Source organism: Coregonus lavaretus (genome assembly GCF_964263955.1).
Source record: "Coregonus lavaretus genome assembly, chromosome: 31".
Taxonomy (NCBI): domain Eukaryota; kingdom Metazoa; phylum Chordata; class Actinopteri; order Salmoniformes; family Salmonidae; genus Coregonus; species Coregonus lavaretus.
In genome coordinates this window covers 22,034,501-22,045,875 of record NC_140018.1, presented here as the reverse complement: position 1 = coordinate 22,045,875, position 11,375 = coordinate 22,034,501, and the positions used below count along the sequence as shown (strand labels likewise).

The 11,375-nt window shown below is 42.6% G+C and overlaps 1 protein-coding gene across 1 annotated transcript; it reads left to right on the top strand.

Annotated features, from left to right (window-relative positions):
- Nucleotides 1–685: 685 nt before the first annotated feature.
- Nucleotides 686–10,198, top strand: LOC311106678 (headcase protein homolog). The gene is made up of 4 exons (XM_084149072.1): nt 686–1,114; nt 4,087–5,181; nt 9,281–9,435; nt 9,702–10,198. Exons 1-4 carry the CDS (start codon nt 949–951, stop codon nt 9,864–9,866), a joined length of 1,581 nt encoding a protein of 526 aa, XP_084005198.1. The 5' UTR covers nt 686–948; the 3' UTR covers nt 9,867–10,198.
- Nucleotides 10,199–11,375: the final 1,177 nt, after the last annotated feature.

Sequence of the window (11,375 nt, the reverse complement as noted above, 5' to 3'; positions counted from 1 at the left end):
ACCTGCACTGTCAACTGTGGGACCTTATATAGACAGGTGTGTGCCTTTCCAAATCATGTCCAATCAATTGAATTTATCAAAGGTGGACTCCAATCAAGTTGTAGAAACATCTAAAGGATGAACAATGGAAAGCTCAATTTCGAGTCTCATAGCAAAGGGTCTAAATACTTTTGTAAATAAGGTATTTCTGCTTATTAGTTTTAATAAATGTGCAAACATCGCTTTGTCATTATGGGGTATTGTGTGTAGATTGATGAGGAAAATTGTTTTATTTAATCAATTCTAGAATAAGGCTGTAACATAACAAAATGTGGAAAATTGTTTCTGAATGTACTGTATATATTGTATCCTTATGCTATGCTATTTAACGTTGCACTCTGACTTTACTGTATTATTGAAGAAAATGTGAATGTATTATTGTGAAAAGGACAGTAGGCTATATGACTACCAGCCTAATAAGTCTGCACTGATGACTGCACTTTTAGAAGTAATCATTCAATAGTTGGCAATGCCATAGAAGGTTATGACTGCAACTGTAGCCTCAGATAACCCAGAGAAAGCATTGACTTGAACCTGAGATATTACTTTATATTCCCCTTCCTACCAGGACCGTTTACTTGGGACTCCCTTGCTAAATCGAATAATAATTTACAGCAAGGTTCGGGGGGCGGAGCCGTTTTTCGTCATGGCGGCAGGAGGAAAACAGAACAGCTCCTGACGGATCTACGTTCAGAGCAGGAATCAAAACAAGAAACGGACACACCTTCGTAGGTTACCTTTGCTGTCACAACTGCATAAATCTGGATGGAGATAATATAGCTGTAAACAGTACCACCTGCAATCAAGAAGAGAGAATCATTGCATCTCTCAAGTAGGATTCAAATGGAATCCGCAGAAATGTCAGACAGTCGTTGATGGTTTGAAATTATTAATATCAGGATCTGTAAAATGCCCAACCAGAAAAGCAACAAGGGGAAGAGAAATAAAAGGACTAATAGTAGTGGAGATGAACAAGAAAATGGAGCCAGTGCTGCCGCAACAGGAGGAGCACCAGGGGTAACAACAACAACATTATTGGGGGCTACAGCTGCACCGTTCAACGAACATAGAAGTGGTAAGAGTGAAATTGTGTGAAAACATGCGTGACCGAAGTTATTGCAATGGATTTGATTGTATTGTTGCCTGTGAGACGACGTAAGCTTTGCGTTGCTTCACATTTTATTGTTATCGACTGTAGGCTTCATAACTCAATCGTTATAGTGTAATTGCCAACGAGCATTATGCATTGATCATTTAATGATGCGTCGACATGGAGGTCTATGCACTGTCATATCACGACGCACACATGTACAGTTTCAGTTGTGGCCTTGTTCAAGGGTAGTGCTGGCACCTCACCGCTTGCCTGCTCAAGTTCAACTTAATTTGATATATTTTCGGTATTGTCTCGTCTGTGTCTTGAGTCAGATAAAGCAACAAAAAACAACATCATTAGGCTGTGCATATAGGCTGCATATACATTATAGTTGGCATCAAAGTTATACTAGGCCTAACTTACTATCTGAATGAAACATCATTTGTCATGTAATAAATATTCAGGTAGGCTTTATATAAACAAAATATTACCAGTTAATAAAATGTGATGGGGTAAGCACATGGCTGAACAATGATGGAATTCATTGCACAGAGCCTCAGGTTTATGTTTGAATCACCCTGGCAGCCTGAAGTTGGTGACTCATATCTTTTTGGAGAGGCATAGACTGGTCCTGTTCTTCTTATTTCATTTTCTTCTTAACTGAACTGAGTTTTGATGGAGGTATAGTTAGGCACAGCACATTACAGTGCATGCATGGGATTGTTTCTGATACACTGTCTAGAAACCATGAGGCCTGAGAGATGACAGTGAAGTACAGGAAATGAAAGGAGGAAACTCATCTACCATACCCGCATGCAGGCACGCACGCACTCGCGCTTACAACACTACCAGTCAAAAGTTTGGACACCTACTCATTCAAAAATGTTTATTTTTTTAAACAATTTTTTACATTGTAGAATAATAGTGAAGACATCAAAACTATGAAATAACACATATGGAATCATGTAGTAACCAAAAAAGTGTTAAACAAATCAAAATATATTTTATATTTGAGATTCTTCAAATAGCCACCCTTTGCCTTGATGACAGCTTTGCACACTCTTGTCATTCTCTCAACCAGCTTCATGAGGTAGTCACCTGGAATGCATTTCAATTAACAGGTGTGCCTTCTTAAAAGTTAATTTGTGGAATTTCTTTCCTTCTTAATGTGTTTGAGCCAATCAGTAGTGTTGTGACATGGTAGGGAGGGGGGTATACAGAAGATAGCACTATTTGGTAAAAGCCAAGTCCATGTTATGGCAAGAACAGCTCAAATAAGCAAAGAGAAACCACAGTCCATCATTACTTTAAGACATGAAGGTCAGTCAATACGGAACATTTCAAGAACTTTGAAAGTTTCTTCAAGGGCAGTTGCAAAAACCATCAAGCGCTATGATGAAACTGGCTCTCAAGAGGACCGCCACTGGAATGGAAGACCCAAAGTTACCTCTGCTGCAGAGGATAAGTTCATTAGAGTTACAAGCCTCAGAAATTGCAGCCCAAATAAATGCTTCACAGAGTTCAAGACACAGACACATCTCAACATCAACTGTTCAGAGGGGACTGTGTGAATCAGGCCTTCATGGTTGAATTGCTGCAAAGAAACCACTACTAAAGGACAGCAATAAGAAGAAGAAACCGGTTTAGGCCAAGAAACATGAGCAATGGACATTAGACCGGTGGAAATTTGTCCTTTGGTCTGGAGTCCAAATTTGAGATTTTTGGTTCCAACCACGTGTCTTTGTGAGACGCGGTGTGGGTGAAAGGATTATCTCTGCATGTGCAGTTCCACTGTAATGCATGGAGGAGGAGGTGTTATGGTGTGAGGGTGCTTTGCTGGTGACACTGTCTGTGATTTATTTAGAATTCAAGGCACACTTAACCAGCATGGCTACCACAGCATTCTGCAGCGATACACCATCCCATCTGGTTTGGGCTTAGTGGGACTATCATTAGTTTTTCAACAGGACAATGGCCCAACACACCTCCAGGCTGTGTAAGGGCTATTTTACCAAGAAGGAGAGTGATGGAGTGCTGCATCAGATGACCTGGCCTCCACAATCCCCCGACCTCAACCAAATTGAGATCATTTGGGATGAGTCGGACCGCAGAGTGAAGGAAAAGCAGCCAACAAGTGCTCAGCATATGTGGGAACTCCTTCAAGACTGTTGGAAAAGCATTCCACGTGAAGCTGGTTGAGAGAATGCCAAGAGTGTGCAACGCTGTCATCAAGGCAAAAAGTGGCTATTTGAAGAATCTCAAATAGAAAATATATATATATGTGTTATTTCATAGTTTTGATGTCTTCACTATTATCCTACACGCACACACACACACACACACACACAGAGACACAGAGACAGACACAAATCAAATCAGGGTTACATCACAAGCAGCAAAAACAGGGCTCCCCATAGATACATTAGGATTCAAGTCTAGTGCTTCTTTAATTGCTTTTTTTAAGGTCTCCTTTGAATCGTTGAAGGTCATATTTTCATAAAATGGACTACTTACCCACTCACTTGGCTGCACTGAGGGTTTCCCTGTCTGATGGGTATTCAGGCACCCTTCTCAGTGATCCATGCTCAATGATGATGGCTCTTATGTTGCAAGATAAGACAGATCTCATTAGTCTTCTTCTTATTATTGAATGTTCACACAATCCATTACTGTTTAAAGTTAAGTCCCAGACAGGCTGTGCATTGATGTTTCAGTCCTGAATTGTTCAGTAACGGCATGGAATATTGTCAACATTGCAGTCCAAGGAGTTAGTCCTTTTAGCATGAACAAAAATCTATTCTGATTAATGTCGTTTTGTTGCTCTGTAATATGTCCAAAGTGAATTTTGTGCCGCAAAGCACGTTTGTTTTTATTTTCAAGTCATATTTTGTATGGAGATGTTATAATATGTTTATGAGTGATATAGTAACTCTGTTTTGTTGTGTGTGCTGCAGAGGCCCCCTGTGCTACCCCTCTTGTGTGCAGTCTGGCCAGAGACATTGACCTTGAGAAGGATGACTATCAACGTGTGGTGTGTAACAGTGATAGCTGCCCCTATGGCAACTGGATGCACTTGCAGTGCTTCTACGAGTGGGAGAGCAGCATCCTGGTCCAGTTCAACTGCATTGGAAGGGCCCGCAGCTGGAACGAGAAGCAGTGCCGGCAGAACATGTGGACTAAGAAGGGATATGACCTGGCCTTCCGCTTCTGCTCTTGCCGCTGTGGCCAGGGCCACCTTAAGAAAGACACGGACTGGTACCAGGTGAAGCGCATGGCAGAGGTGAAGAAGAAGGTGCCTCTGGAGAAGAGCCTGGGGAAGTTGAGCAGCTCAGCTGCAGCTGGAGGAGGTGCATGTGGAGGCGGGCTGGATCCCCCTGATGATCCTAAGAGGGGCAAGCTGCCTGGGGGCAGTAAGCTGTCTCACAGAGCATCCAGTCAGGAGCTGCCTCGCCGACAGTCAGTGGATCGGCAGAACTCTCAGGAGAGGGGTCACGGAGGCCTATTCTGTGGAAGCAGCCTGGGGCCCCGCTCACCCTGTGACTCCCCGGGTCAGTCCCCTCCGACAGGCTTCTCCTTCTTCTCCCCACCCACCTTCACAGGGCCCCGCAGCTCCCGTCACCTGGGGGAATTCCTGAAGAATGCGGTGCACATGGAGAGCCACCGGAAGCACATGCTGGCAAGCGGCATGCTGGGTCGCGGAGGCCACCTGGATCACACCATCCTGCCCCTGCCCAGACTCACCACGGGGGACAACCCAGTGCAGTTCTTGCGGAGGCTGGACCTCACAGAGCTGCTGACCCACATACCCAGACACAAGCTGAACACCTACCATGTCCGTATGGAGGATGACGCCCAGGCGGGCCAGGGAGAGGACCTGAGGAGATTCATCCTGTCGGCTCTGAGCGCCAGCCACAGGAACATGGTCAACTGTGCCCTGTGCCACCGCACCCTGCCTGTCTTTGAGCAGTTCCCTCTGGTGGACGGGACCCTGTTCCTGAGCCCCTCCAGACACGATGAGATCGAGTACGATGTACCGTGCCATCTGCAAGGTAGGTCTTTGGAACAATGTCTATCTCTGAGAAACAGACTTTGAAACACTTATGCTATCAAAACCAGCAGACAGCCGTAACCATTGCACATGCATAATCTGTATGTTGTGATTGGCTACAAACTCAAATATTGCAAACTGGAAATTACATCATTCTTTTAAAATATTTTATACACTACCGGTCAAAAGTTTTAGAACGCCTACTCATTCAAGGGTTTTTCTTTATTTTTACTATTTTCTACATTGTAGAAAAATAGCGAAGACATCAAAACTATGAAATAACACATATGGAATCATGTAGTAACCAAAAAAGTGTTAAACAAATCAAAATATATTTTAGATTTGAGATTCTTCAAATAGCCACCCTTTGCCTTGATGACAGCTTTGCACACTCTTGGCATTCTCTCAACCAGTTTCATGAAGTAGTCACCTGGAATGCATTTCAATTAACAGGTGTGCCTTGTCAAAAGTTAATTTGTGGGTATACAGACGATAGCACTATTTGGTAAAAGACCAAGTCCATATTATGGCAAGAACAGCTCAAATAAGCAAAGAGAAATGACAGTCCATCATTACTTTAAGACATGAAGGTCAGTCAATACGGAACATTTCAAGAACTTTGAACATTTCTTCAAGTGCAGTCGCAAAAACTATCAAGCGCTATGATGAAACTGTCTCTCATGAGGACCGCCACAGGAATGGAAGACCCAGAGTTACCTCTGCTGCAGAGGATAAGTTCATTAGAGTTACCAGCCTCAGAAATTGCTGCCCAAATAAATGCTTCACAGAGTTCAAGTAACAGTCACATCTCAACATGAACTGTTCAGAGGAGACTGTGTGAATCAGGCCTTCATGGTCGAATTGCTGCAAAGAAACCACTACTAAAGGACACTAATAATAAGAAGAGACTTGCTTGGGCCAAGAAACACAAGCAATGGACATTAGGACGGTGGAAATATGTATTTTGGTCTGGTGTCCAAATTGGAGATTTTTGGTTCCAACTGCCATGTCTTTTTGAGACACGGTGTGGGTGAACGGATGATCTCCGCATGTGTATTTCCCACCGTAAAGCATGGAGGAGGAGCTGTTATGGTGTGGGGGTGCTTTGCTGGTGACACTGTCTGTGATTTATTTAGAATTCAAGGCACACTTACCCAGCATGGCTACCACAGCATTCTGCAGCAATACGCCATCCCATCTGGTTTTGGCTTAGTGGGACTATCATTTGTTTTTCAACAGGACAGTGACCCAACATACCTCCAGGCTGTGTAAGGGCTATTTTACCAAAAAGGAGAGTGATGGAGTGCCTGGTGACCTGGCCTCCACAATCCCCCGACCTCAACCAAATTGAGATGGTTTGGGATGAGTCGGACCGCAGAGTGAAGGAAAAGCAGCGTATGTGGGAAGTGCTCAGCATATGTGGGAACTCCTTCAAGACTGTTGGAAAAGCATTCCAGGTGAAGCTGGTTGAGAGAATGCCAAGAGTGTGCAAAGCTGTCATCAAGGCAAAGGGTGGCTATTTGAAGAATCTCAAATATAAAATATATTTTGATTTTTTTAACACTTTTTTGGTTACTACATGATTCCATATGGGTTATTCCATAGTTTTGATGTCTTCACTATTATTCTACAATGTAGAAAATAGTAAAAATAAAGAAAAACCCTTGAGTAGGTGTTCTAAAACTTTGGACCGGTAGTGTATTTTCCAACAAATAATCTCAATTGACCTGTAATTTAAAATGTTTGAATGATTGTCTTGAACCCGAGTTTAAGAGAAAGATCACTTTATTGGTCAATTGCACACATGTTCCATCTGAAATTTGACTTTCACTTTGAACGCAACCCTCCAGAAAGACACGTATGCATACAGTCGTGGTCAAAGGTTTTGAGAATGACACAAGTATTGGTCTTCGCAAAGTTCGCTGCTTCAGTGTTATGAGATATTTTTGTCAGATGTTACTATGGTATACTGAAGTATAATTACAAGCATTCCATAAGTGTCAAAGGCTTTTATTGACAATAACATTACGTTTATGCAAAGGGTCAATATTTGCAGTGTTGACCCTTCTTTTTCAAGACCTCTGCAATCCACCCTGGCATGCTGTCAATTAACTTCTGGGCCACATCCTGACAGATGGCAGCCCATTCTTGCATAATCAATGCTTGGAGTTTGTCAGAATTTGTGGGTTTTTGTTTGTCCACCCGCCTCTTGAGGATCGACCACAAGTTCTCAATGGGATTAAGGTCTGGGGAGTTTCCTGGCCATGGACCCAAAATGTTGATGTTTTGTTCCCCGAGCCACTTAGTCACTTTTGCCTTATGGCAAGGTGCTCCATCATGCTGGAAAAGGCATTGGTCGTCACCAAACTGTTCTTGGATGGTTGGGAGAAGTTGCTCTCGGAGGATGTGTTGGTACCATTCTTTATTCATGGCTGTGTTCTTAGGCAAAATTGTGAGTGAGCCCACTCCCTTGGCTGAGAAGCAACCCCACACATGAAAGGTCTCAGGATGCTTTACTGTTGGGATGACACAGGACTGATGGTAGCGCTCACCTTGTCTTCTCCGGACAAGGTGTTTTCCGGATGCCCCAAACAATCGGAAAGGGGATTCATCAGAGAAAATGACTTTACCCTAGTCAACAGGCAGGTGTGAGTCCAATCCCTGTACCTTTTGCAGAATATCAGTTTGTCCCTGATGTTTTTCCTGGAGAGAAGTGGCTTCTTTGATGCCCTTCTTGACACCAGGCCATCCTCCAAAAGTCTTTGCCTCAATGTGCGTGCAGGTGCACTCACACCTGCCTGCTGCCATTCCTGAGCAAGCTCTGCACTGGTGGTGCCCCGATCCCGCAGCTGAATCAACTTTAGGAGACGGTCCTGGCGCTTGCTGGACTTTCTTGGGCGTCCTGACGCCTTCTTCACAACAATTGAACCTCGCTCCTTGAAGTTCTTGATGATCCGATAAATGGTTGATTTAGGTGCAATCTTACTAGCAGCAATATCCTTGCCTGTGAAGCCCGTTTTGTGCAAAGCAATGATGATGGCACGTGTTTCCTTGCAGGTAACCATGGTTAACAGAGAAAGAACAATGTTTTCAAGCACCACCCTCCTTTTAAAGCTTCCAGTCTGTTATTCTAACTCAATCAGCATGACAGAGTGATCTCCAGCCTTGTCCTCGTCAACACTCTCACCTGTGTTAACGAGAGATTCACTGACAAGATGGCAGCTGGTCCTTTTGTGGCAAGGCTGAAATCCAGTGGAAATGTTTTTTGGGGATTAAGTTCATTTTCATGGCACAGAGGGACTTTGCAATTCATCTGATCACTCTTCATGACATTCTGAAGTATATGCAAATTGCCATCATATAAACTGAGGCAGCAGACTTTGTGAAAATTAGTATTTGTGTCATTCTCAAAACTTTTGACCACGACTGTACATAAAGGTTTTGGAGAGGTGCTGCCGCACTGGGCCCCCAAGAGCTGTTGTTGTTAAGTGCCTTGCTCAAGGGCACAACGGCAGGCAATGTCATCTAGGATTTGACAGATTTTCCCCGTCGGACCCGGGATTTGAACTGACAACCCACCGGTTGACACCCATATGCTGGTTCCTGCTGTGGTAGAAGAAATGTGTACAGTGAAAAGTTCAGGTTTACTGTTGACAGCTGATCAGGCCCCAAGCAAATGATTTGGACCACAGCTGTTTCCAGATATGCATATTTTAGTGTAGTTTCAGAATAACTTGTTTGGTTGTGAATTTTCATAATTGTTATTCTGGTCTGCAAGGGTGTTATCCCTTGCATATATTTGAGATAAGAACACACCATAATAAACCTGGCACAATAGAATTCATTACTTTCATTGAGAACTAAACAAAATTATTATGGCACATGAATGTGATCAAGCATGTCATACATATCAATCAAGTCAATCTATACTGTTTTCCACAAACAGCTTTTTAGTAGCTATTCACCACATGGATAATAATTAAATCAGTGGATGAATGCTGTTGCTTTGATCTTCAGGCTTTGTAATGCATGATTATTTTTCACGCTTTAGGGATTATTTGTGGAATCTATTAAACAACCCTATTGTCTCTCTTGTAAAGGGAGGCTGATGCATCTGTATGCAATCTGTGTCGACTGTCTGGAGGGAGTCCACAAAATTGTCTGTATCAAGTGCAAGTCCAGGTGGGATGGGAGCTGGCACCAGTTGGGGACGATGTACACCTATGATATACTGGCCGCCACACCATGTTGTCAGGTGAGTAGGCTATTAGTATTTATCAATATATCTTTTTTTCTCATGAGGAGTTTGAAAGTCATATTTGAGTTAGCCTCCAGATGGTCCAGGGGTGTCATTTAAATATGGCAGGCTGCCATACAGTAACTTCATGGGGCAAAGTCAGTTAAAAAATCAGGTTTTGTGTTGTGGCTAGATCTCTTCTTATCAAATCGTCTCATTGACATTATGCATGGCAAAGTCAACAACTGCAGATCCTTAGCCATTTCCTCTATTTGTACCCTTAGGCCCGTCTGAACTGCAAGCACTGTGGCAAGCCAGTCATAGATGTCAGGGTGGGGATGCAGTACTTCTCAGAGTACAGCAATGTGCAGCAGTGCCCCCACTGTGGGAACCTCGACTACCACTTTGTCAAGCCATTCTCCTCCTTCAAAGTATTGGAAGCTTATTGACAAATGTGCATGCATGCTAGTGCTGTTTCTCTTGTTTCTGTTTTTTATCTAGGCAACTTTATTTTGGGCCTTAAATACTTTTTTTCTGGGCTTTAGTTATTGTAAAACATTTTATGTATAGAAATAATATGACTCAATTAAAAAGTTCCAAGACAGCATCTATATGATTTCATAAAAAGTTATATTCATAAGACCTACAACGGTTTGGAACTGTCTGGCACTTAAAAAGATGAGCAACACATATACTGTGACAAGTGAATGTATCTGTATGCCAAATTTGCTTTTTTACAAAAGGATGAAAAAGATCTAATAAAGGAGAGAAAGAAATGTTGCATGCTCTTGTTCATCATAATTGCCAAACAGCAAAGAGTAGGCAGAAATTAGTCAATGTAAATTATACTATGAATTTCATTGGTTAATGATTGCCTGATTGGTGCACAGTGATTGGTACATATTGAAAGTACAGTTGAAGTCGGAAGTTTACATACACTTAGGTTGGAGTCATTAAAACGTGTTTTTCAACCACTCCACAAATTTCTGGTTAACAAACTATAGTTTTGGCAAGTCGGTTAGGACATCTACTTTGTGCATGACATTTTTCCAACAATTGTTTACAGACAGATTATTTCACTTATAATTCACTGTATCACAATTCCAGTGGGTCAGAAGTTTACATACACTAAGTTGACTGTGCCTTTAAACAGCTTGGAAAATTCCAGAAAATGATGTCATAGCTTTAGAAATGTCTGATAGGCTAATTGACATCATTTGAGTCAATTGGAGGTGTACCTGTGGATGTATTTCAAGGCCTACCTTCAAACTCAGTGCCTTTTTGCTTGACATCATGGGAAAATCAAAAGAAATCAGCCAAGACCTCAGAAAAAAAATTGTAGACCTCCACAAGTCTGGTTCATCCTTGGGAGCAATTTCCAAACGCCTGAAGGTACCACGTTCATCTGTACAAACAATAGTACGCAAGTATAAACACCATGGGACCACGCAGCCGTCATACCGCTCAGGAAGGAGATGCGTTCTGTCTCCTAGAGATGAACGTACTTTGGTGCGAAAAGTGCAAATCAATCCCAGAACAACAGCAAAGGACCTTGTGAAGATGCTGGAGGAAACAGGTACACAATTATCTATATCTGTCAGAGTGTGCTGATGTGGATGCGGTGGTAGAGTCAAGCGCAGGACACAGAGGATAAGTCAAAACGACTTTACTATCACTTGAAAATAGAATACAAAATAAACGGCCTCAGAACACTGGAGGCGAACAATTACGCGCAGTGCGTAAAACACGAAGAGTCAAAATACGCGGAGTGCGTAAACAACAAAGTAGAGCCAAGGCACCGAACCTATCTAAACACGACAGGTGGAACAATAACACACAAGATACAAACATAACATAGGGGAACTTATAGGTGACATAATCAATACAAAATACGAAACAGGTGCACTAACTAGACATGACAAAACAAACATCGAAAACATCAAACGGTAGTAGCTAGT

Coding starts and splice junctions, on each gene's coding strand:
- LOC311106678 (XM_084149072.1), top strand. CDS start 949: ATGCCCAACCAGAAAAGCAACAAGGGGAAGAGAAATAAAAGGACTAAT. Junction 1,115..4,086: donor GTTCAACGAACATAGAAGTG/GTAAGAGTGAAA, acceptor TGTGTGCTGCAG/AGGCCCCCTGTGCTACCCCT. Junction 5,182..9,280: donor TGTACCGTGCCATCTGCAAG/GTAGGTCTTTGG, acceptor TCTCTTGTAAAG/GGAGGCTGATGCATCTGTAT.